Source organism: Primulina huaijiensis, chromosome 12, assembly GCF_012295235.1.
Source record: "Primulina huaijiensis isolate GDHJ02 chromosome 12, ASM1229523v2, whole genome shotgun sequence".
NCBI lineage: Eukaryota > Viridiplantae > Streptophyta > Magnoliopsida > Lamiales > Gesneriaceae > Primulina > Primulina huaijiensis.
This window is the reverse complement of record NC_133317.1, coordinates 9349593-9375580: the sequence shown is the minus strand read 5'-3', so window position 1 is coordinate 9375580 and position 25988 is coordinate 9349593. Positions and strand designations below refer to the sequence as shown.

Here is a 25988-nt window from a genome sequence, read left to right as displayed (position 1 = left end):
GGCAAATTTATTTAGGATTGAGGAGACATAAGGATAGGCTAAAACTTATTTTACCAGAGTGGCACAGCGGAAGCTTGGATTACTGAGATACTAGGATTTAGAGCCTAAGCTTTTGATTAGCAAGGATAAGTGAATTTCAGAGACGAAATTCAATTTAAGGGGGATAGATTGTAATGTCACGAAAATTTGAAGGTACACGTAAACCACATATATGAAAGTTATTAAATTTATGTTATTTTATTAAATTGTTTTAATGCATTAAATGCATGTTTATTTCATAAATATGTAGTTTCAATTCTTTGTTTGTTAAAGTTTCATGCATTAGGGTTTTAAGTTGCATTTTGCGCTTGAACGAGTAACGGAGACCGATGATAATTAGAAAAAATATTTTTATTGAATAATTAATTTTAATTAATTAATATGAAGTGTTTTAAGGCAGTATTTCGAAAATTGGGCTTTGGTGGGTATTTTTACTCGTCGGTCGTATTTTTAAACCGGTACGCAAAATTTAGCAAGTCGGGGGACTTTTTGAGGGTTCGGGCATATTTCATGACAAAAATCGTATAAATCTTACACCACATGATAGATCAAATGATTCTCATGCAAAAACACATAAAAATGTATGATTTGGGATTTTAAGTATTGATGGAAATGTAAGATTGGTTATAAGAATTGATTTTGGGTTTAATAAGCTTAAGATTATTGAACATTATGATACGCAAAACCTATAAAATAGAATTAGGAATGCCAAGAACTTATGAGTAATTGAGGAATTTTCGAAATTTAAAGAACGAGTGGATAATTTTCGAGAAAACTAGGAATTAATTTTGCAATTGTTAAGAAATTTGAGGATGGTTTAGCAATAAGTGAAAATTGAATTGTTTAAATTATATGAATTTTCGAAGATTTAGACTTCAAGGGATATTTAGAACTTTGAAATATTTTGGTTATAATGTTATGAGGAATAGTAATCAAGGGCATTGTAGAATGAATCAATATTGGGCATTAAAATCGAAGTGTTAGTAGAATAATGTTGTGACAAATTTAGAATTTAGAGTGATGACCATTTAAGGTAAAATTGATCAATTAGTTAAGTTATAAGATTAGACATTAAGTTGACTTATTTTTGGGAACTTAAGGTTTAATGTAGCATGAGTTTTAATCATGATTTTAAGAGCTAAAATTATACCTTTGTTAAAGTTAAATTTTTCTAGAAAGCTGGGTATGATTGATGGTTAGGTTACTTGAAAGACGCATGTAAGAAGTGAGATAGACATCATGTCTTGAGGAGTTTTTGAAAGTCATTAAGAAACTTGAGATTAAGTAGATATGTGTGTTGGAATTGTGTTATCTAAAGACTATTTGGGTTATGTAGGTGAATTACAAGTTTAAGGGATAGGCGTTTATACGAAAATTTTGGGTGAAATAAAACCAAAATGGAATTACTTGTGTTCAACATAGGTTATCAATGAACGAACATCTAGATTTTTATCGAGTAAGAAATCAAAAATTTTGATATGGAGATTCTAGAATTCTATGAGTTATAAGTGAAACTGATTTATTAGAGTTAGTCCATCATTAACAAGGAAGAACTCATTAAGTTTTATACGCTAGTATTAATTAAGCATTGAGGATGCGTCAAGATGCGACAGTTGTTCCAATGAGAAAGATCCAAGTGTCTTAGGCCTCAACTATATTATAATTGAGAAGCAAATAGTTTAAGCATGTAATTGATGCTAGAAAGGTTTCTTTAATTAATTATAAGATAAATATTGTGTATTTTGGGTTTTTTTGGATTATCGATACTCGAAATTTAAGATTGACAACAATTTTATATTTGGGATGTACTTGTAAATAGCTAAGTTACGTAAGTTTGGTGCCGTAAGCTAAAGATTCGATTCAAGGATCTTAGGCTAATATTATTATGGGGTTGAGATAAGGTTTCACTTTTAAGTGTATTACCGAGGATAGAAATATTTCTTAGGTTGAACTGCATAAATGTTAATGTAATAGGTCGATGAATATTTTGGATATATTGTAAGAAAAGTAAGGTGCGATAAGTTTGGACATCCATCTCTAGTATGAGAAATTGCGAGATGAGTCAAAATTCGAGGCCATAGTAGAATAGAACTAAGTCACCATGGGTCGTTTTAAGTTGAGATTCGCATCGAGGATTTTGGTAGGAAAATTTAATTAGGATTGAGGAGACATAAGGATAGCCTAAAACTTATTTTACCAGAGTGGCGCAGCGGAAGCGTGGATTATTGGGATACTAGGATTTAGAGCCTAAGATTTTGATTAGCGAGGATAAGCGAATTTCGGGGACGAAATTCAATTTAAGGGGGATAGATTGTAATGTCCCGAAAATTTGAAGGTTCACGTAAACCACATATATGCAAGTTATTAAATTTATTTTACTTTATTAAATTGTTTTAATGCATTAAACACATGTTTATTTCATAAATATGTAGTTTCAATTCTTGGTTTGTTAAAGTTTCATGCATTAGGGTTTTAAGTTGCATTTCACGTTTGAACGAGTAACGGAGACCGGAGATAATTAGGAAAAATATTTTTATTGAATAATTAATTTTAATTAATTATTATGAAGTGTTTTAAGGGAGTATTTTGAAAATTGTGCTTTGGTAGGTATTTTTACTCGTCGGGTCGTATTTTTAAACCAGTACGCTAAATTTAGCAATTCGAGGGACTTTTTGATGGTTCGGGCATATTTTATGACAAAAATCGTATAAAGCTTACACCACATGATAGATCGAATGATTCTCATGCAAAAACATACAAAAAATGTATATTGATGTGAATGATGCAAAGAAACGAGATAAAGGCGTGTATTTGCGATTATACGCTCGAAACCCTTAAGTTATTCGCGTAGAAAGTGCACGGGAGCGCGAGAGCGAAAGCGGAGGATTTTTTTGAAAAGCTTGAAGAAAATTCGAAGCTGTTGCTATATTTTTCGAGCGGGAGCTGCTGCTGAATACTATGGAGGGGTCGGCCAAATAAGGGTAATGAAATTAGGTTTAGGGTTGAGTGTAGGCTTAATAATATAATTAGTGCTAATAGGCTTTTAATTAAAAATAAAAAGATTAAAAGGATTTTAGGCCCATTAAGAAATAAAATAATCCCATTAAGCCCAAAAACACTCCCAAAAAATATTTCATTTAGGTACGTTTTTGAAAATATTGTCCGAGTCCTCAAAAAGTCCCCCGACTCGCTAAATTTTGCGCGCCAGCTAAAATATGACCCGTAGAGTAAAAATACTCACCAAGGCCCATTTTCGAAACAATCACTTAATTATACCATATATTAAATAATTAAAAATAATTATTTAATAAAAATATTTTTCCTTAATTGTCCCGATCTCCATTCCTCGTTCGAGCGTGAAATACTGCTAAAAGCCTTATATCATGCAATCTTGATGAACAAATAATTAGACATATATGTTAAAATCATGCATTAATGCTTAAAAATAAATTAATTAAAATACATAAGAAATTTGATAGCTTGCATGCATTTGGTTCACGTGGACTTTCAAATTTTGGGACGTTACAATCTATCTCCCTTAAATTGAATTTCGTCTCCGAATTTCGTTGATCCTCGATAATTAAAAAGTCTATACTCTTAATTTTAGTATTCCAATAATCCACACTTCCGCTGCGTCTCTCTGATAAAATAAGTGTTATGGTGTTCTTATGTCTCCTCAATCCTAATTAAATTTAACTCTTAAGATCATGACTAAAACTTATTATACATGTGAATCAAACCATAAGTTCCCGAAAATATGTTAACTTAATGTCTAATCATATAACTTAACTAGTTGATCAAATTTATCTTAAATTGATATCATTCTAAATTCTTAATTTGCCACAACATTATTCCACTAACGCTTAGATTTTCAATCCCAATATTGAATCATACTATAATGCCCTTGATTACCATTCCTTATTATAACCCAGATATTTCAAGGTTCTAATTATCCCTTCATGCCTAAATCATCGAAAATTCCTATCATTTAACCATTCAATTCTCACTTATTGCTAAAACACTCCCCAAATTTCTTAACAATGGCAAAATTAATTGCTATTTTCCTCGAAAATTATCCAATTGGTCCTTAATTTCAAAATTCTACAATTATCCATAAGTTCTCGGCGTTCTTAATTTCATTTTATAGGTTTATCGTAACATAAAGTTCAATAATCTTAAACTTATTAAACTCAAAATCAATTCACATAGCCAATCTTACATTTACATCAATACCTAAAATCCCAAATTATACATTTTTATACTTCTAAAGATCATCGTAGTCTTCGAATCATTATTCCTTATATGAAATTCTCAAAAATTAACTCAACTATTAATAGAGATGTCAATGGGTCCGGGTTTTACCCAGACCCGCAATGGACCCGCCCCGTTTGGGGCGTGTTTGGGCATACTAAATGGGTCATGGGGTGGGTCTCGGGTCCAATATTTCAGACCCATCTGGGTATGGGGCGGGTCATGAGTTCTATAATACCCGCCCCATATATGTGGATATAAATGATAAATTTGATAAATATTGGGATAATTGTCATATTATGATGAGGGTTGCTAATGTATTGGATCCTATATATAAGATGAAGTTTGTTGAATTTTATTTTCCCCTAATTTATGATGAAATATCACAATCTAAAATTGATGAAGTTCGACAAAATTGTTGTGATTTATTGGTGGATTACCAATCCAAGACAAAAAAATCATTGGAAAATAGTGGTGGTTCAGGGATTGATGGGACTTCGTCTGTTTCTAATATTGATGCATCTGATATTAATATTTTAGATATGTATGATAAATTTGTGGCTTCAAGTTCAAGCCAAGCTGCGTCAAAAGCCCTAACCGAGTTGGATATGTATTTGGAAGAAACTGTCTTGCCACGAACTCAACATTTTGATATTCTTAGTTGGTGGAAGGCGAGTGGGGTCAAATATCCAAATTTACATAAAATGGCAAAGGATATTTTAGATATTCATGTGTCAACTGTTGCATCTGAATCTACTTTTGCAATAGTGGAAGAATAGTTGATCCTCATCGTAGTAGGCTTCATCCAAAGACTTTGGAGGCATTGATGTGCTCACGAAGATGGTTGTGAGGTGAGGTGGAAGGTTATTTTGTTATTGTACTTTCATTTTAATTTTGATACTGTACTTTTTCTCTTTAAATTACATTTTTTTACGGTTTTAAATTACAGTTTTATATTTTCAATGTACTTTCTCTCTTTAATTTTGTAGGTAATTCTTCAAGTAATTACCAACTTGTCCCACCATTCTTGATGAAGAAGAAGATGATCCTGAAGAATGTGTCTGAAATCATGCTTACTCGCTGATTTTATATTGATCTGTTTAAATTCTGTTATGAATTATTTTTGGAGATGTCAAGACTTTTTTTTGGAGAGCTAGTAACTCTTTTTTTTATGTAATTCATTATGTTATGAAAGTACTTTGTTTGTTATTATTAAGTGTGGTCGGAGATATGAATTAGTTTTCTATTGTGTTATATTTAGAGGCTTGTTTGTTTCATAATTCAATCATGTGATAATAAGATTACTGTTTTCATATAAAAAAAATTCGGGTCTCATGGGTCTGGCGGGTCTACCCGACCCCATTTCGTATACAGGATGGGGAGGGTTCGAAGAATATTTAATCGGGGTGGGGCGGGTAATGGTTCCGAATTTTCTTTATAGGGCGGGTCTTGGGTTTAGCCATACCCGCCCCATACCCACCCCATTGACATATCTAACTATTAATCATGTATCATCCCTATTTTCTTAGAAAATCTACATCTCCCAAAAGTATTCATAATCTTCATGACTAACTTATGATCCAAAAAATAGATCATCAGTACTGTTAATCAAAAATCAATATAGTCAAATCATTTTCAATATTTCCTAATGCCCATTAGCGAAATTCTTAATCATGTTCAATTCCACCACAAAGCCAGCATGCATGAAAATCATATAATTTCTTATTTCATGTCGTAACATGTATATAGACAGATAAACATGTACTGTAAAACATATATCATGTAAACATGTAGGTGATATCATAAAACATTCAAAACAATTAAAATATGTAAACTTACAAACTTGAGGCCTGACGACTGAGCTTCTGAAGCTGGCGGTGGCACATTCTTTTACAAGAACTTTTGCTTTGATACCAACTGAAACGTCTCGTGCTAAAATTCTATTGAACAAAAAAATGTTTAACCGAAAATACACACACTCATAAACATTTAAATAAGTTACTTATGCGTTTTAAAATTCATCCAATCACTGACTAAAAAAAACTGCAGATATATGAAATCTTAAAATATAATCAATCTCCTAGTCTTCTGTTTTAAATAGAAACTCGAGCGTATTATCAAAAGTCTGACAACTCAACAACATAAAACAAGATTCAAAATCATTTAAAAATATTGCTTAAACCATGTCTTATAATCATATTATGCGAAAGAAATGCAAGGTCCTCGGGTTTTCATGTGCACCGCCAGCTCAGCCTACTCAGCCTTCAGCGCCTCCAGTCTCCACATAATCATGCTCACCTACATCATTTACACCTAGTGAGTCTAAAGACTCAACACACCTGAAATGTGATAGCAAATACATATACATCATAGGCAACAGTAAAAAGTACTGTAATTAAAATACCTTTCATGATATTAAAAGCATGAGCTTAAACATAACGTGTCAAAACATAAACGTGTCCATAACATATCTCATCATGTCAACATATACGTGTTCATTTTCTTTATTTGAATTCAGATAATTAGTTGTGACTTTCGTATCAGCTCTAATCGATGGATTAATCTACGTATAACCGTGGTACCCGACAGCGGGGACATCAGCAACTGTTTTACCCATCCTTTGAGCCTTGGCCTTACATGTTCATGTTCGTATTCGTATTAGTCATAATGAACTCCCATCATTCAAAACATATCATCATATTCATCAATTATAAAAATCATGCATATACGTAAATTTCCTTAAAATCAAGAATGCGACGTATTTTTCATATTTACATAAAAGTCATGTTCGTGATAACTTAAGCATCTAAAACATGAAATTTTGTATTAAGGGTGCTGTCAGGACTGCTAACTCAATTCGGGTGCAAAATGACCATTTTGTCCCTAGAAACCTTAAATGACCATTTTACCCTTGGACCTCAAAATTTCGACCCGAAGCCAACCAAACTCCTTAAAACACCTCAAAACATAATTATAATCATTTCCTAGATATAACCTTGAGCCTGTTCCGTAACTTCTACGATTCGTTTTAAAATTTGGACCAGGGTCCCGGTTTTAACCCGAAACTTAACCAAACTTTCCCAAATTATAACCACAACTTATTCACACCCTATCAGCCCCTAAACAACACAATTCCAGTCATTTTGAACCCCTTAAAACCTGCTACCTACTGGAATTTTTGGCACACATGCACCGAAAACCCTAGTGCACTAAACCTTCCATTTTTCAATCCTAGACCTAACCAACCTGAACCAACCTTGAACCGACATTACCTAGGACCAAGATCAGACTGTGGAAACCCTACTGGACTAACCTTAACCATGCCTACAGCTCCAAGCATGTGCATTGTACGATCTTGCCAAGGAGTGACTCGACTAGCCCTTCTCCCTTCCCGTCACCTCTACCCTCATGTCCAGCTGCTCACGGCCCCTTCCCAGCCCTGTCATGGACCCACTAGGGTCTGGTGCACGGCTGGAATCAAGCCATGCACGGCTGCACCGCCCCTTTCTCCCGATATAGTTGTGGAAACCCTAGCCTCTCAAAAACCGATCGGCCCTCACCCAAGCCCGACCAAGTCTCGACTCCAGCACCTTGACACCTTAACTCTCGACATGTACAACCCCCTAGCACCTCAAATCGGCAGCCCCTTACACAAGAACAACAAGAACGTGAGTTACATGCAAATAACATGCATATTTCATGACAAAAATCGTATAAAGCTTACACCACATGATAGATCCAATGATTCTCATGCAAAAACATATTAACAACATATAATGATGTGAATGATGCAAAGAAACGAGATATAGGCGTACCTTTGCGATTATACTGTAGAACCCGTAACTTGGACTGCGTATAAGCCATGCATAATTTCTAGTATTTAAATTAAAATGATTTTTATTGCATGAGTATTTAAATTCTTTTCTTTAAATTTATTTATTTTACGTAGTAGTTTAATTGTCACCTTTTCAGTTAAATAAGTGAGGCCGGACTGGAGATGGAGTATTGAGATAAGTTAATAAAGACTTATTTAAGAAGTGGTAATTTAGCATGTTAGTAAATATAATTTAAAAAGTTGGCATGCATGCAAGTTATTAAATTTCTTTGGTATTTTATTAATTTCTTTTAAAGCATAAAATGCATGTTTATTTTATTAATTTGTGTTTAATTATTTTCATGCGTTTTAGGCATAATTATTGCATGATAGGGATTTATTTCATGAATTTTATCAGTTCATGCATTAGGATTTCTAGATGCATTTCACGCTCGAACGAGGATCGGAGACCGGAGAATTTTCAGGAAAATTATTTTTATTACACGATTAATTTTTATTAATTAATATAAGATGTTTTAAAAGTATTTTTCAAGAATTGGGATTTATTGGGTATTTTTAACCACATGGTTTTATTTATAATGGTATGTAAATTTTATTGAATCGAGGGACTTTTTGAGGGTTCGGCTAATGTTTTCAAAAACTTTCCAACACAAAATATTTTTCAGGAGTATGTTTAGATTTAATGGACCTATTTTTAAATTTATCGGACTTAAAAATCTTTTAATTCCTTTTAATTTAAATTAAGAGCTCATTAAACTAATAGATAACTATTTAAATATTACATATTGACCCTACACTCATTATCACCTTCCCAACAGCAGACATCCCTATTCAAATTCCCTTATCCTCGGTTTCAGAATTAAAACCAGCTGGTGGCCTTGATTTTCAATCATACTTGCAAAGGAAAAAAGTTCTCTCGGGTTCCCTCACCTCGTTCTTGCTCTTCAATCAACAAAGGCACGCTTTGTATCATTCTTTATGCATCATATACGTTTTATATACTGAGGTTTGTGTTCATGCATGAAAAGTTTCGATCCAAGCTAGTCCATGGAAGATCTTCGATTTTCTTGGGTTTATTGCCTTCTTTTTGTTATAAGTCTCACGTTTTCTTGATTTGTGCAAGGGGGCTGCCGTTTGTTTGATGCTAAGGGACTGTTCAGAGCAGGTTAGTGAAGTCATGAGGCTGGTGTAAGGTTCAGTAGGGTTGGAGTGAAGGCCGAGAGGTGTAGTGGCTAGGGGTTTCTTGGTTTCTTTGTCTAGATCGGTGGGTAGGCGAAGGCTGGTGGTACAAGGATGACTCTAGACGTCGTACAGACTCGTGGTGGGTCTGAAACCTGGTCTGGAAATGCATGAACGCTGCTGGTCTTGCCTTTGAAGCTGTTGGCTTCACGGATTGGGTGTTGGCCGAGTGAGGGTGTCCTTCGAAGGCTATCGAGTATAAGGAAGTTGCGGGCTGCTTGAGGGGTGGCCGTAGGCTCAAGCTGTTTCAGAGGGGTCCTAGGCTGGTCTAGATGAGGTGATTTAGTAGCTAGTTCCATTCTTGGTAGCCTAGGATCGAAGAAGGGGAAGATGGGACAACTAGAATTTTTGCTCGGCAACTTGCAGAATTTTTCAGTAGCCTTAAGGGTCTGTTTAGAAAGGTTTAAGGGTTGAGTCTTGATGGTAAGTGTTTATTAGGTGTGGTAAAAAGTTGGAAAAAATTCGGTTAAGTTTCGAGTTGATTCGGGTTAAAACCGAGACACCGCTTCAAGTTTTAAAACAATTCGGTTAAGTTATGAAATGAGCTCGAGTTTATATATAGGGATGCTTTTAAATATGTTTTGGGATATTTTAAGGAGTTTGGTAAGCTTCGGATCAAAATAATGAGTTTTGGATTTATTACGGATTTAGACGCCGCACGAAACGTAAATTAAAAAATTAATTGAAACGCCTAGATTTAAGCTTAATAAAATTATGAAAAATTATATTTAAGCTCAAATAATTGTTGGAAGTCTAAGTTTTTAAATTGGAAATTTTATGCTAAAGTTTGGTTTAAATCGGGATTAAAACGCATTAATATGTTATATTTAAATATTAATTTAAAAGTCATCGATTTAAGCCAAATAAAAATACGAAAAAATTCATGTAGGCTTAAATAATTATTTGGGACATGTTTGAGTCATTGAAATTAGGAAAATGTCAAAAACGTGAAATTTCGTCTAGGGGTGAAACGATAATTTTCGGGTTTCCAGGGGCAAAATGGTCATTTTGCACCCGATGTGAGATTTTGGACTTGGCAACGCCCTGAGCACAAATTTATGATATTTTAAATGTTCATGCATCATGTTTACGATTTTTTCGCTATTATAATAATTATGGTGCATGTTTGGTTTAAAGGAATTAAGAGAGAAAAAGTAAGAAAGTGAAGAGCACTCCGTCTCCGCTGCGCCGCGTCGTTATTTCGTTTGTTTTCTGTCAAAACAAACCAAGGCATGTTTATATCTTCTTTCACTCTTCAATCAAGCCATATAGGTATTTTTAAATATCGCAAGTACATGATTTTAATGCAAGAAAATCGAAATTGTTCATATTCAATTATGTTATTTAATTATATTACGTGCAAAATATTCATTTTGAGATTTATGCGATATTGCTTGTGGTCACTTTACTATCATGGGATTATTACTTCACCCGGTCGCCAGTTACCGGTCAGTTCAGTTTGGTACCACCCGGTCGCCAGTTACCGGTCAGTTCAGTTCAGTTCAGGGGCCACTTGCGTAGACCATAATCTCACCAAGAAAATTATTACAAGTTATTTCATTACAGGGCTCCAAGGAGCAAACATTTTCACTATGATTTTCAGTTCAGTTATGCACGTATTATAATTAATCATGACACGATATTTTACGTTATGCCTCACGACATGATATTTTCACTTGCATGCAATTTTATTATTTATTTACTCGTTATTTACGATATATGCATGCTGAGTCTTTAGACTCACTAGACTTGATTGTTGTAGGTACCGATGATGCAGGGACCGAGGGAGGGGACCAGTGAGCTAGCTTGGGTCGGCAGTAGTGGAACCCGAGGACCTCATGTTTTTAGCATTTACTATTTTGACTCAAACAAATTTCTTCGTTGTTGAATTGTTTTAAATTATTATCTTGCAAACAAACATTTACTTCCGCTGCTATTTTGAATGGTTAAACTTTTATCAGTTATTTATTTATGAATGATGCATTTTAATTAATTAAAAAGAAAAATTTTAAATTTTCCGCAAATTTTCAAGTACGTATTCAGAGGCCGTTACATATACGCTCGAAACCCTTGAGTTATACGTGTAGAACGTGCACCGGAGCGAAGGGGGAGGATTTTTTGAAATGCTTAAGGAAAATTCGAGGGTGCTGCTGTATTTTTCGAGGGAGAGTTGTTATTGAATACTATGGAGGGGGCGGCCAAATGAGGGTAATGAAATTAGGTTTAGGGTTGAGTGTAGGCTTAATAATATAATTAGTGCTAATGGGCTTTTTGAAACTTCCATTACTCGTTTATCTTAAAAAGTACTAGAAATATTTTTTCTATTCTAATAGTTTCGGCCGATACATATATATATATATATACTTTAAAATACTTTGACACCATTTTAAAATTAAAACAACCAACTGTTTGAAAATTCAAAGGAAAGAGTTCAAAACATAAGATCGTCAAACGTTAACAACCTAACTTAGCAATATTTCAAAATAAGACTAACTCTAACAACCTCTCAAAACTACTCAAAAAGCATCATAAAAGTTGTAAAAATCTTTATCATAAACTTAAACATAAATCATAACCATAATGCGGAAAATCTAGCACTGGTCCTCGGGTTATGTGCACCTTCAATCCAACAAGATCAACCATCGAAACCTCCATCAACATTAATATCATGCTCACCTGCACCCATCACACCTAGTGAGTCTAATGACTCAGCAAACCTTAATCTTGATAACAAGTAATATGTATAAAATCGCATGCAACAGTAAAATATTTTTACTTAAAATAACTTTTCATGAACATGCATAAACATAAACATTTTTTCTTTCAATATATCATATCATATATCATTTCATCATTACATTTTCCTTTTATTGAATTCAGATCGTTAATTGTGACTTTTGTTTCATCATAAGGTCGATTGATCCATCTACATATAACCACAGTACTGGACGACAGGGACATTACCGACACTCTCACCCGTCAACTGAGCTTTGTCTTATCATCATCATATGGAAATACGATCGTCGGGCTCCCTCTAGGGCCTTCTCCCATAAATGGGCTCTCTTTGGGGCCTTTTCCCTCAAGATATTCCCAATCATATTATCATAACATCATAATAGTCACAATTACTTCACGTTCTCCAACGTTTCGTATTTTCATCACTTATAAAAATCACGCATATAAATATCATTTTTCTTTTAAAACCAAGCATGCACATATCTTTTAGCTTTAACATTTTATCATAAAATTCCATAAAAAATTAAAATAATCATATTAACATATATTACAGCATTCAGGGCACTGCCATGACGTTTAATATTTTTCAGGTGTAAAATGACCATTTTACCCATAGACGTAAAATTTCTCGATTTTGACTTTTTTTTACTTTCGTTGACATTATACCATCCCAAATAATGATTTAAGCTTACATAAATTTTCTGATATTTTTATTTAGTTTAGATTCGAGGCTTTTGATTTTAATTCGAAATTATTAATTCGTGGAGCGTTTTAATTCCAAATTAATTCAAATTTTAATATTTTCTTTCCAAATTTTAAACATAGACTTTTTATACCTAAGCTACCCTCGTGAACTATGATTTGGCCCCCATGGACTATGGTTTGACCCTTAGCCCTTAAAACCCTAAAAATGAACCATCCCTAGCACCCTCGAGCCATCTCACGTTTTCTTCGAGCCGAGCCCGAGCCACACCAAGCCAAGCACTTTCCCAACCGTCTATGGACCTTACTGACTCGCCATAACCCCTTGAACCATCCCCTAGCCCGCTGCAACCTCCTGCACGAAGACAAGAAGCCAGGCGATTGCTTTCCCTTACGCCTATGGATTCCAACTCGACAAAGCCCCTTCGCCCTAGCCACCACCCAAGCCCTCACCCTCGTGACCCTCACTGGACCACCCTCAAACCTATCCTAGCCCTGCCCTGACAACCCTGGCCGAGCCACGTTCCCTGCGCACAGCTACACTATCGGCTTGCATGGGAGGAGTCTTATCACGCAAAGACTCCTTCCTAGCCGATGTGCACGAGTCCTAGCGTGGCTAGGACACTTCCTCACCTTCACCCACGCCTAGCCCAAGCCTTGTTCCAGCCCTAGATGAGCCGTGCACTGGTGTACATCCTAGCCGAAACCTATGAACCAACATGCACCAATTGCGTTCCAGCTTGTTCCAGTTTTGTGTGCTTCCCTAACCGTGCATCGTGCGGCCCTAAAATTCGTTTAAAAGCATCCCTCTATGATCCTTTAACATGGCAGCCCCTTCACGCAAATATATATCAAGTTTTGGAACATAAAATCATATACCAATGCATTAAAATGAAAATAATCAAGAGTTGAACATGTTTCTCAAGCAAACACAATTCAAAACAATATTTTGGTGTGATAGATGAGAAAAGAAAGGTTTATGGTGTGCCTTTACGTATATTACTCACGAAAACGTTGTGGCGATTCGAAGAACGGCGGCGTAAAAGACCCTAGGCTGTTTTTCCTTCAAAACTGTGGCTATTTCCTCTTCAAAAGTTACGTGTGTGCGTGTGTTTTGCTGGTAGGAGACTTCGTGTGTTTTGTGAGGGGAGGGGGCGTGTGGTATGAAGGGTTTTGGGCTTATTTATTCAAATTAAAAAGTGTATTGTTAGCTTGGGCCCATTAGTATGGTATACTAGGCCCATTAAACTCATTAGTGCATATTTAAAATATTTCGTTTAGGGAAGTTCGTGAAATTATTAGCCAAGTTGTCAAAAAGTTCATATTTTCGTTGAAACTCGAATACCTTTAAAAATTACGACTCGGCGTATAAAATCACCTCAAAACGCTTTATTTTAAAAAAAATACCATTTAGCATCAATCTTATTTTCAATAATTGAAAACCGTTATTTAATAAAAATATTTTCTCTTTTTCAGCCCCCGGTTTCCGTTCCTCGATCGCATCTCAAATAACCTTTGAAAATACAGTTTTATGCCTTTAAATAATAAAATCCTATCTTAACATGTAATCATGCATATCTCAATTAACTCATGTCATTAAAATCATTTAATTGGTCATTTCTCATTTTCCCTAGATTTGCATGCAGTTGGATTACGTTATTTTAAATTTCGGACCTTACAATTCCTCTCTCCCATAAATAAAATTTCGTCATCGAAATTAGAACTTACCGAATAACTCCGGGTAGCGACTCCTCATGTCCCTCTCGGTTTCTCAAGTAGCTTCTTCCTCCGAGTGATTTAGCCACTTGACCTTGATCATTAGTATGACTTTGTTTCGGAGTCTTCTTTCTTGTCTAGCCAAGTTTGTATAAATCTTTCCTCATATGTCATATTTGGAGTCAATTGCAGTGGTTCATGATTTAGTACATGTGAAGGATTTGACATGTACTTGCGCAGCATAGATATGTGGAACACATTGTGTACTCCGGATAGCATTGGTGGCAATGCCACTCTATAGGCTAGTGTTCCAATCCTCTCCAAAATCTCAAATGGCCCTATGAATCTTGGACAAAGTTTGTCTTTCTTGCCAAATCACTTAACACCCTTCATAGGTGCTATTTTTACAAAAACGTGATCGCCTACTGCAAACTCTAACTCTCTTCGACGTTTATCTGCATAGCTTTTCTGTCGACTCTGAGTAGTTTTCATCTTATCTCGAATCTTGACTATTAACTCGGCGGTGTGCTTGATCAAGTCCGGTCCAAACTCTCCTCGTTCGCCAACCTCGTCCCAATGTATGAGTGATCTACATTTCCTTCCATATAGTGCCTCGTATGGAGCCATCTCTATTGATGATTGATAGCTATTATTATAGGTACTAGAGGTAATTTGGACTCCCAACTCCCTTGAAAATCAATCACACATGCTCGCAGTAGATCCTCCAAAATTTGAATTACTCTCTCAAACTGACCATCGGTTTGAGGATGGAATGCTTTACTGAATAATAATTTAGTCTCCATCGCTGCATGCAGACTCTTGCAGAAGGATGATGTAAATCTCGGATCTCTATCAAAAACAATATACGGGAATCCCATGCAGTCGAACAATCTCTCGAATATACAAATCGACATACTGTGTCATAGTGAATGTCGTCTTGATAGGTAGAAAGTGCGCTGATTTCGTAAGACGATCTACTATCACCCATATAGCATTAAATCCCTTTATAGTTCTTGGTAATCCCACGACAAAGTCCATAGTGATATTTTCCCATTTCTACTCGGGATTAGGAAGTGGCTTAAGTTTTCCTGTTGGCCTCTGATGCTCTGCTTTAACTTGTTGACATGTGAAACATTCGGATAAAAATCGCAGGATATCACGCTTAATGCACGGCCACCAATATAATAATTGCAAGTCTTTATACATCTTCGTACTTCCAGGATGTATGGAGTATGGAGTATCATGAGCTTCTTTCATAATGAATTTTATCAAAGAATTGCCACTAGGAACCCATAGTCAATCTCGGTATCAAACTATGCCATCTTCTTCAGAATATAGTTTCCGACTCTTGGCTTCATCTCTCAATCTCCACTTTTGCAATTACTCATCAGTAGACTGACCCTCACGGGTCCTATCTCGCAAAGTCGACTGTATTGTCATGGTGGCAAGATTAGGGGCCTCGGACCTAGCATACACTGTAAGCTCAAACCGCTGTATCTCGGACTGCAGAGGTCTCTGAAGTGATAATTGAGTAATAACTGTTGTCTTCCTACTCAATGTGTCTGCTACCACATTAGCTTCTCTCGGTGGTAGCTAATGTCACAGTCGTAGTCTTTTACCAACTCTAGCCATCTTCTTTACCACATATTCAGCTTTTTTTGGGTGAAGAAGTATTTCAAACTTTTATGGTCGATGAAAATCTTGCACTTCTCCCCATATAAGTAATGTCTCCAAATCTTCAGTGCAAATACCACTACTGCAAGCTCGAGATCATGAGTGGGGTAATTTTTCTCGCGAACCTTCTACTGTCTCGACGCATAGGCTATAACTCGGTCCTTTTGCATCAGAACTGCACCCAAACCAAGTTTCGAAGCATCGGTATAAAGAACATACTCCCCTTGCTCCGATGGCATCGATAATACTGGCGCTGAAATCAGAGCTTGCTTCAACTTGTCAAAAATGTTCTTCTTAGAACAACCAGCTCTGATACCAATTGAAGGATCGTGTGCTGGGCACCAGATGTGCTTCAAACAAAATATTCTCCAAGAGCTGCAATAGCTCGTGTTCTAAGAATGTTAACACCAATGAATTAAATCGAGTTTGGTTAAAGTACCAAGCGGAAAATACTCAAAGTAATCTTTCGTGAAGAAAGCTGCTATATTTGGAAGTCTTTTAACTTGTGTAATCTGAATAACTGAAAAGCAAGATATCAGTTTTACCATATATCAGTTTAGTTATAGTGAAAGCTGAACTGACAGATGCTCTAACAGATCAAATCAGTTTGAAAACATTAGTTAAACAGGAAAATACACAAGATATGTTTATGGATGTTCAGAGACTTTAACTGCTCCTACGTCACCCCTTCTACCACCTCGGGTAGGATTCACTAGAAGACTTTGATTTATACAACACCTTGTACAAACTCACTCAGCTTAGGAATTACCCACTGCCTAACTGAACTCCTAAACTAGACTGAAGGCAGCTGAAACTTCTGCTATTCGTTTTCTTAAAAAGTACTGGAATTTTTTTTCCTCCTTAATCTCCATAATTCAAAATATATATATATATATACTTTAAAATAACTTGACACCCTTTTAAAAATAAACATCCCACTAACATTTAAAAATCCAAAGGAAAATATTTTAAAGTATAAAATCGTCAAACGTTTTACGAACCTAAAAACATTATTTGAAAAGTATAGCCCATACTATAACCTCTCAAAAACCACTCATAAACATAAATAAAAATTCGTAAAAATATTTTTAATATAACTTAAAATCATAATTCATAACTAGTGCGAAAAACTAGCGTCGGTCCTCGGGTTATGTGCACCTTCAGTCCAGCAAAGTTAACCATCAAGACCTCCATTAACATATTATCATAATCACTTGCATCAATCACACCTAGTGAGTCTAAAGACTCAGCACATCATATTCTTGATAACAAGTACTACATATACAGATCACATGCATCGTAAAAATACTTGTACTTAAAATATAATTTTCATCGTGATGCATAAACTTTAAACAAAAGCATTTTTCATAAACTTTTCATGATGCATAAACTTTAAATAAAACATTTTCATAAACATGTAGAATCATAAATATTTTCATATCATCATAAACATATCCATATCATCATCAACATATACATATTCATATTCATGTTCATATACGTGTTTTGTTGAATTAAGATCGTTGATTGTGATTTTCGTGTTCATATACGTGTTGGGCGATGGATCCATCTACATGTAACCACAGTACTGGGCGGCGGGGACACAAATGACACTCTCACCGGTCAACTGGGCCTTGTCCTTACATCATAATATGGAAATACGATCGTCGGGGCTCCCTCAGAGGCCTTCTTCCATAGACGGGCTCCCTCTGGGGCCTTTTTCCACGCATGGGCTCCCTCTGGGACCTTCTCCCGAAAATGGGCTCCCTCTGGGGCCTTTTCCTCTCACGTATCCCAAAGCATATCATCATATACATATACATATCCATATCTAAGGAAATACAATCGTCGGGCTCTCACTGGGACCATAACCCTCACGATATCTCCAACATATCATCGTATTAGTCACAATCCCTTCACGTCCTTCAACATGTTATAATCACTTAATAAAAATCATGCATATACGTATCATTTTGATTTTGCGAAACCAAGCATGCAACATGTCTTTTAATTTCCATATTAAATCATAAAAATCCATAATCATTTAAACATCATAATTTAACATATAAAAATTCATAAACATTTAAAACCAATATTTAAACCTACCCAAAATCCATAAACATTTTAAAATAAATATTTAAACATATAAAAATCCAAAACAAGCCATAAATGTTTTAAAATAAACATTTTAACATCATAAATCTTTTAAGTAAACATTTAAATCATACACATTTAAAATAAACGTTTTGGTATATTAAATCATGAAAACATCCATAAACATTTAAAATAATCATATTAGCATATAAAACAACATTCAGGACACTGTCATGACGTTTACTAATTTTTAAGTGTGAAAAGACCTTTTACCCCTAGACGTAAAATTTCACGTTTTTGACTTTTTTTTAATTCCATTGACTCTAACAAGTCCCAAATAATTATTTAAGTCTACATGAATTTTCTCATATTTTTATTTAGCTTAAATCTAGGACTTTTAAATTAATCTTTAAATGCGACGTATTAATGCGTTTTAATCTCGAATTAAACCAAACCTTAATATAAAACTCCCAAATTAAAAACTTAGACTTTTAATAATTATTTGATCTTAAATATAATTTTTCATAATTTTATAAAGCTTAAAAGTAGGCTTTTCGATTAATTCTTTAATTAGCGTTTCGGCGATTAAATCCCGGATAAATCCAAAACTCGTTATTTTGATCCCAAAATTTAAACATAGCATTTTTATTATTTATTCTACCCTTCCAAGTCATGAGCCACACCCTTGGACCCATGGTTTCAATTTTAGCCTTTTAATTTTTGTTTTTGACACATTAATGAACACATCGAGTCATCACCCAAAATACTCGAGCCACGCCCGAGCCACCTCAAGCCACACCCAAGCCAACCCACCTAGGGATCCTACTGAACCATTATAACCCATAGGACCTGAACTTAACTGCCAAAACCGCAGCCCTACAGAAGCTGCAAAATAGCCGAGAAACCCTCTTAGACTACCCTTGAGCCAACTTGAATTTTCATCGAGCCATGCTCGAACCACCATGAGCCAACCTCAACCCAGACCACATATGGACCCTACTGGACCCTTATCACCCCTAGGAACTGACCACAAGCTCGAACCAAGGCCACACCAGCAGATGCAAGCCATGGCCAAGACTCCTCCTTGGATAGGACTCCACGTTTTTGCTGCTAGGGCCCCAACCACAGAGCCACCCCTTGAACCAGCCCCTCAAGCACCCTCCTAGGACCCTAAAGAGTTGACCTAGCCCAGCACAAAGCCCCCAGGCCTAGCCATCTCTCCTGCACAAGCTGCTGCAAATCTGCGCCACTTCCTTGACACTCACGGGAAGGAGTCCTAGCTTGCTAGGACTCTTTTCCAGCCTCTTGTATCGAGTCCTATCATGGCTAGGACTCTTCTCTTGACCCACCCATGACCTTAGCTAGCCCTGGCCCCAGCCGAGCTGAGCCACACCCCAAGTTTCCCCCTTAACCGATCACCTTGACCCCTAAACACCATATTTCTGTCCAGCTTGCAAGTTTCTGGTTCGCTGTTTTGTGTGTCTGTTCTAGGCCTTTAAAATTCTGTAAATACATGCTTATTCATATCCTAATTCATGGCAGTCCCTAAACCACATAATAAACAAGTTTTTGGATGAAAACACAAGACTTAAAAATCACCTATGATGCAAATCCGAAAATATAACATGATGCAACTTGTCTTTCATGCAAAACACAATTAGATAAATACTATGGTGTGATGGATGAGTAAAAGGAGAATTATGACGTGCCTTTACGTTTTAAACGCAAGATTTTTACGTTGACGAATCGAAGAACGACGAAGATCAACCTTGGCTTGATTTCCTTTTGAAATTCGAAACTCTTGCTCTTGAAGTTTGATGTGTGTGCCGTGACTTGTGTTTAAGGGGAGAGTTTTGATTGAATTGGCGAGGTGGGGCGTGGGTTATGGGGATTATGGGGTGAATTTTTTGTTTAAATAATGCTTAGAATCCTAATTAAACTCTATTTACTAGCTTAGACCCATTAACCATATTAATTAGGCCCAATTAGTCCATTAGTGTTTAATAAAAATTAATTTTGTTTAATAAAGGTTGTCAAAACGTTTGTATTTTTGTTGAAAAACCAACACTAATAAAAATTACGTCCCGGCGTATAAATTCATCTCAAAACCCTTTATTTTCAAAAAAATAATAAAAAGCATCACCCATATAATTAAAAATAATTATTTAACAAATCATTTTCTATTTTTCAGCCATCGGTCTCCGTTCCTCGATCGCAACTCGAATAATCTTTAAAAATACATTTTAATGCAATCATGTATAAAAATATATTTTAAACATGCAAATATGCACAACATAATTAATCCATGTAATTAAAACATTTAATTATCATACAAAGAAATTTAATAATTGCATGCATGTGGTTCGCGTGGACATTAAAATTTTCGGGGCGTTACAACAACACCTCCCAGCCAACACTTGTTTAACGTCTGTGTGTCAAAGACTACATACACAAGTTTAATGTCTTTGTGCAAGACTATATTTTGGGTGGTGGATGTGAGTGAGTGTGGGTGAGAACTGAACAATGAATACACTAGAAAGGTGTTCTCACACACTGAGGGAAAAGAGCTTTTAAACTAAGCTTATATGTCTTTGTGTATTCTCTTTGGACTGATTGCTTTTTGAAGCTGATATGCAGTAAGCGTGCCCTCTCTTCTTTTACTCACATAATTTTTTTGCTCTTCAATGATCTTCTAGTTATAGGCGTGAAGGCTTGATCGTACAGTGAGACTCAATTATTGTATCCGTTGCAGCTTGAACGTGTTCCTTGAAATTTGTGTCTCGACTTTTCCGACAGTCTTCTGGAACATTTTGGCTTTATACTTTGCTTCAACGTCCATTATTGTACTCTCAATAGTACATATGCTTTGTACCCTTGTGCGTAGCTGGAATCCACTTTAGATCAGCTTGTCTTGATCTGCAACTGATTGATTCCTAACTGGTCATCTGAACTGATATTCAGTTGGGTTGGTGAAATCAGTTGACTCGTCAGTTGAACTGATCAGCTGGGCTCTTCATCAGTCGAGTTCTTCATCAGCTGGCTGGGCTTCTAAACTTCTCCTGCTAAACCACCTATCAGCTGGACATCAGCTGAACTGTTCTTTGATATGTCAGTTGAGCTGATTCAGTTTGGGCAATCAGCTGGTACTTTCAATTGCGTCTCAATAGCTTCATTTTTGGCTCAATTAAATGATCAGTTCGAAACCTGATCAGTTCCAGCTTTATACGCACTACAATAAATTATTAGAAACAAAATAACAAGTTTTGTTAATATCAAAATCAAGATTGTGAACATGAAATGTTCAAAAAAAAACCATTTAGCATCAATCTTATTTTCAATAATTGAAAACAGTTATTTAATAAAGATATTTTTCTTTTTTCAGCCATCGATCTCCGTTCCTCGATCGAATCTTGAATAACCTTTGAAAATACAGTTTTATGCCTTTAAATAATAAAATCATATCTTAACATGTAATCATGCATATCTCAATTAACTCATGTCATTAAAATCATTTAATTGGTCATTTCTCATTTTTCCTAAATTCACATGCAGTTGGATTATGTCATTTGAAATTTTGGACCTTACACTTTTAATTAAAAATAAATATGTTAAAGTGATTTTAGGCTCATTAATTAATAAAATAATCTAATTAAGCCCAAAAATACTCCCGAAAAATATTTCGTTTGGTACATTTAAATATTGCGCAAGTCCTCAAAAAATCCCTCAACTCGTTAAATTTTGCGTACCGATTAAAAATATGACCCGACGAATAAAAATACTCCACCAAGACTCATTTCAAAAATCTCAATTAATTACACTATATTTTAATTATTTAATAAAAACATTTTTTCTTAATTTTTCTCAGTCTCTGTTCCTCGTCAGAGTGTGAAATATTGTTAAAATCCTTATATCATGCAATTTTAATCAATAAAGAATTAAACATATATATTCATGTTAAAATCATGCATTAATGCGTTAAAAATAATAAATTAATTAAAATACATAAAAAATTTATAATTTGCATGCAATTGTTCATACGAACCTTCAAATTTTTGGAACGTTACAATAATCATATATCATATATGATGACTTCCAAAATATCTAAACATTGATATCCCAATAACTAATAGTCGATATATATATATAGACTATGTTAATATTTGATTCGTTTCTTGCACATTAATAAGAAATTGGATGGAAAAAGAGGATTTAGCCACTTGGTCCATATATATATATGTATATATTCAAAAGTAAAGAAGCTCTAAAATTACTGATCTCTTCAAACAAAAAATAATTTACAGAGAAAATAAATACTTGCGTCCACAAATGAAATAATTAATTATCGATCGAGGCATGTTGTATATAATATTTCAGTTTTATACAAATAGTCCTCAACAAATTTACTAGATATTAATCTTAATTAACTCCTTTTTATGGGTAAATTGTAAATAAATCCCTAACACCCAACTCAAATTCATTCCAACTCCCTACACCTAAAAACATTTGTTTAAACTCCCTAGAAGTTTAAAAAAGACAAAAATACCTCTTATTCCCTATTTTATTTTAATTGATCCCCACGCGGTCCGAAAATGGTATCAGAGCATGGTTAATTTATTACAAACACATTATTTATTATTATAAAGAAACGAAATGTTTGAGGAAGAGAATTTCGAAAATTATGAATCCGGACTTAGGTTCGAAAAAAATAATTTACAAGACTTATTCCAATATTTTGGAGTATAGACAAGAGTTTCTAACTATTGTTAGATACCAGGAACAGAAAGGGAAGCCTCAGCACCCTCAGGTAAACTTATGATTCAATCAAATAAGTTTATAGAAATAGTACCAGATTCCTCTAAGCTCTCTTTAGATCTTAGAGAAATTCAAAAGACAGTACAAAATTATGGCAACATGCTATATTTTGTACCGCAAAAAGTAGAAAAAATCCTTGAAAACCAGGAAGAAATTCTTGGAATATTAAAGGATATTCAAACAAGAATTCAAAAACTAGAACTGTGGGGACCCGGACGCTAATCATATTCTTAATCATCATTGAGACAATTTAATCAATTATAATAAACAGGGTTTAAAATTTTTTTTCTAAAATACAAAGCGGAAACGTAATGTAAATCAATCTGAAATACATATTAAACATAAACATACAAATATTGTATTGTCTATAATAATTCAACTAGGTCCAACTACATATCAGTGATGAATCCTAATTTACTTCTGAGCCCGGATCTCCACGCTAACTAGTCCTGTCTCGTTCTCTGCTTGACCCTGATCCTGTCTCACCTGTTGTCATGCACACATACAAACAAGACAACAGCCGGATAACTCCGGTGAGAATTACATTCTCAGTATAAACCATGTATACATGCAATCATATAATCCATGTAAAAGCATATAAAAGATATTCATAACATGCATCCTAATCAAAACATGAATCAAGTATTCATCGCATGTATCATAATCCGAAACATGGATCAATATCAATAAAAATTCATAGTCTAAACATGTACCAAAATCAGGAACATAAATCAATATCAATCAATGAATTACTCTTCGTGATTCTCAGACTCAGACTCGACTCAGTCTTAATCTAGGGATCTCGATCTGAATAATAACATACACCCACCTACACTCCCGATCGGGGTGGTGGTACGTTCTTATTCATGGACTTTGGCCCTTTCCATATCGAACATCAGTAATAGAAGCAACTCCAATTCTATCCACTTCGATATGACCAAACGTCCGATGTCCTGACCTATCCGTCAAAGACTCTGGCACTTCCGCTATATTCCTATCATGTGACAATGTGCAATATGCCAGTGACGATTCTATCACTATCCGGCACTTATGTCACAAGATGACTCATCTAATACTCGTCTAAACTCAATAGAGCAAGCATATCAATTCATTAATTGCAAATATTAATGCAATAAAATAAAGTATGTGATTTAGGGAAACTCGAGTCAAACCTCACTCGAGTTATGCAATCCCAACTCAACATTAATTTATACCTTTATCTTCTCGCTCTGACGAAGGCGAAGTCTCGCACTCCAATCTGTCCATACCCAATCTGGCAATGACAATATCAATATGCACAATATCAATGTACAACTCAATTTAAGACCTGTTCTGATCAATACTCAAATCAAGACATACTCTGATCAATGTCAATAAAGTACGATACAATCTCAATCAATACTGAATCTGATCAATATCGATCTACTGATGTTTCGACGGCATACTAATACAATCTCAATAACCCCGTCAATCTCAACATCACAGATATAATACCAGAACTCATACTCGATATCGGTATAACTCATAATCTCAACTATAATACAAATCTGATATCGAATCTCAATCAAATCAACTTCAAAAATCATAACAATTACATACACAGTCCGTTCTTCGATCTGACTTCAAATATACGATGTCTACTGTATCAAAACACCATATATCATTCATATTCGATTCTGACAATATCATAATTTCAAAATATATCAAAACGTAGCAAAACTTACGTCCAGTTGTAGCCTGCGTCGATAGGAACACGGCACTGAAGTCGGATTCAAAATCTAACGTAGCAAATGGCTCACCCTAAGTGCAACACGTCTCGCGCATATGCGCGTCCTCTACCGGCGCATATGCGCGAGACCTATTGGTCTCGGCTCTCAAGTGTTCTGCTACTCGCGCATGTGCGCGCACCTTCTCGGCGCATATGCGCGAGAATCTCTGTTCTCTCAGGTGGCTGTTCGAACCTCTCGCGCATATGCGCGCTCTGTCTCGCGCGTATGCGCTAGGTCTTCGCCTCGGCATATCCTGGACCCGAACAGCTCGCGCATGTGCGCGCATACTTCTCGCGCATATGCGCGAGACCTTCTGGTCACGCACACTTGCCCTTCGCGTATATGCGCGCATCTTCTCGCGCATGTGCGCGCGCGCAAATCTCTGCCCACCACTCATGTTCATGCATTTTCTTCTCAAATTCATTCCAATCCCACTATTTGCACTTTAACCCCTGAAATCTTCATTAATTACAATTCTGGAAATTAATTCAGGATTAAGTACAGTGATATAATCTCGGGCATTACAAGAACAACAACCTAGTTCTAGTAAAAGAACTTCAGGAGGTTGGTTACCACCATCATTCGGTACTGAACCTTTGTTACATCAACAAGGGAAAGCCAGAGTGGTGTCGAAACCATTGACTGAAGAAGAAAAGATGATCAATCTAATCAAGTCTGTCTCAGAAAAGAAATTAATCTGATGACAATTTTAGAAAGGATTGGTCTGGAGGATCTACAAGAACTTGCGGAATCTTTCGCAAATCTTAAAGTTGTAGATCTAAAGATGAACACAGCAGGAGGTGAAACACCTGTTATAACTTGGTCATCTTCTCAAGAACCACCAAGGCAGTACTATTCAAGGGAAAGTGTGGGATCTCAAAATATAAACATGAGAGAATTTCAAACTGATTTCCATACTGGTGGAGGATCACACCCTGTGGGAACAAGGGCAAGGAGAAATCAAATTCCCTTACACCAAACACCCTATGGGAAAACTGTTTTAGATCATATACATCCTTACGGGGTTATGCTTAACCTTGATGTATTAGATTTCAAAAATAGAGAAGAACTCATAGACGATTGGACATCTGCTATGAGAATTGCAGCAGAAACACTTGATC

At 35.5% G+C, this 25988-nt stretch overlaps 1 protein-coding gene across 1 annotated transcript; it reads left to right on the top strand.

Moving 5' to 3' along the window:
• The first annotated feature begins 4451 nt into the window (after nt 1-4451).
• On the top strand, nt 4452-5069 carry LOC140989392 (zinc finger BED domain-containing protein DAYSLEEPER-like). Its single transcript, XM_073458597.1, has one exon. It carries the CDS (start codon nt 4452-4454, stop codon nt 5067-5069), a length of 618 nt encoding a protein of 205 aa, XP_073314698.1.
• The last annotated feature ends 20919 nt before the right edge of the window (nt 5070-25988 follow it).

Excerpts from the sequence above, each read along its gene's own strand:
- LOC140989392 (XM_073458597.1), top strand. The coding sequence starts at position 4,452 with ATGGGTCATGGGGTGGGTCTCGGGTCCAATATTTCAGACCCATCTGGG.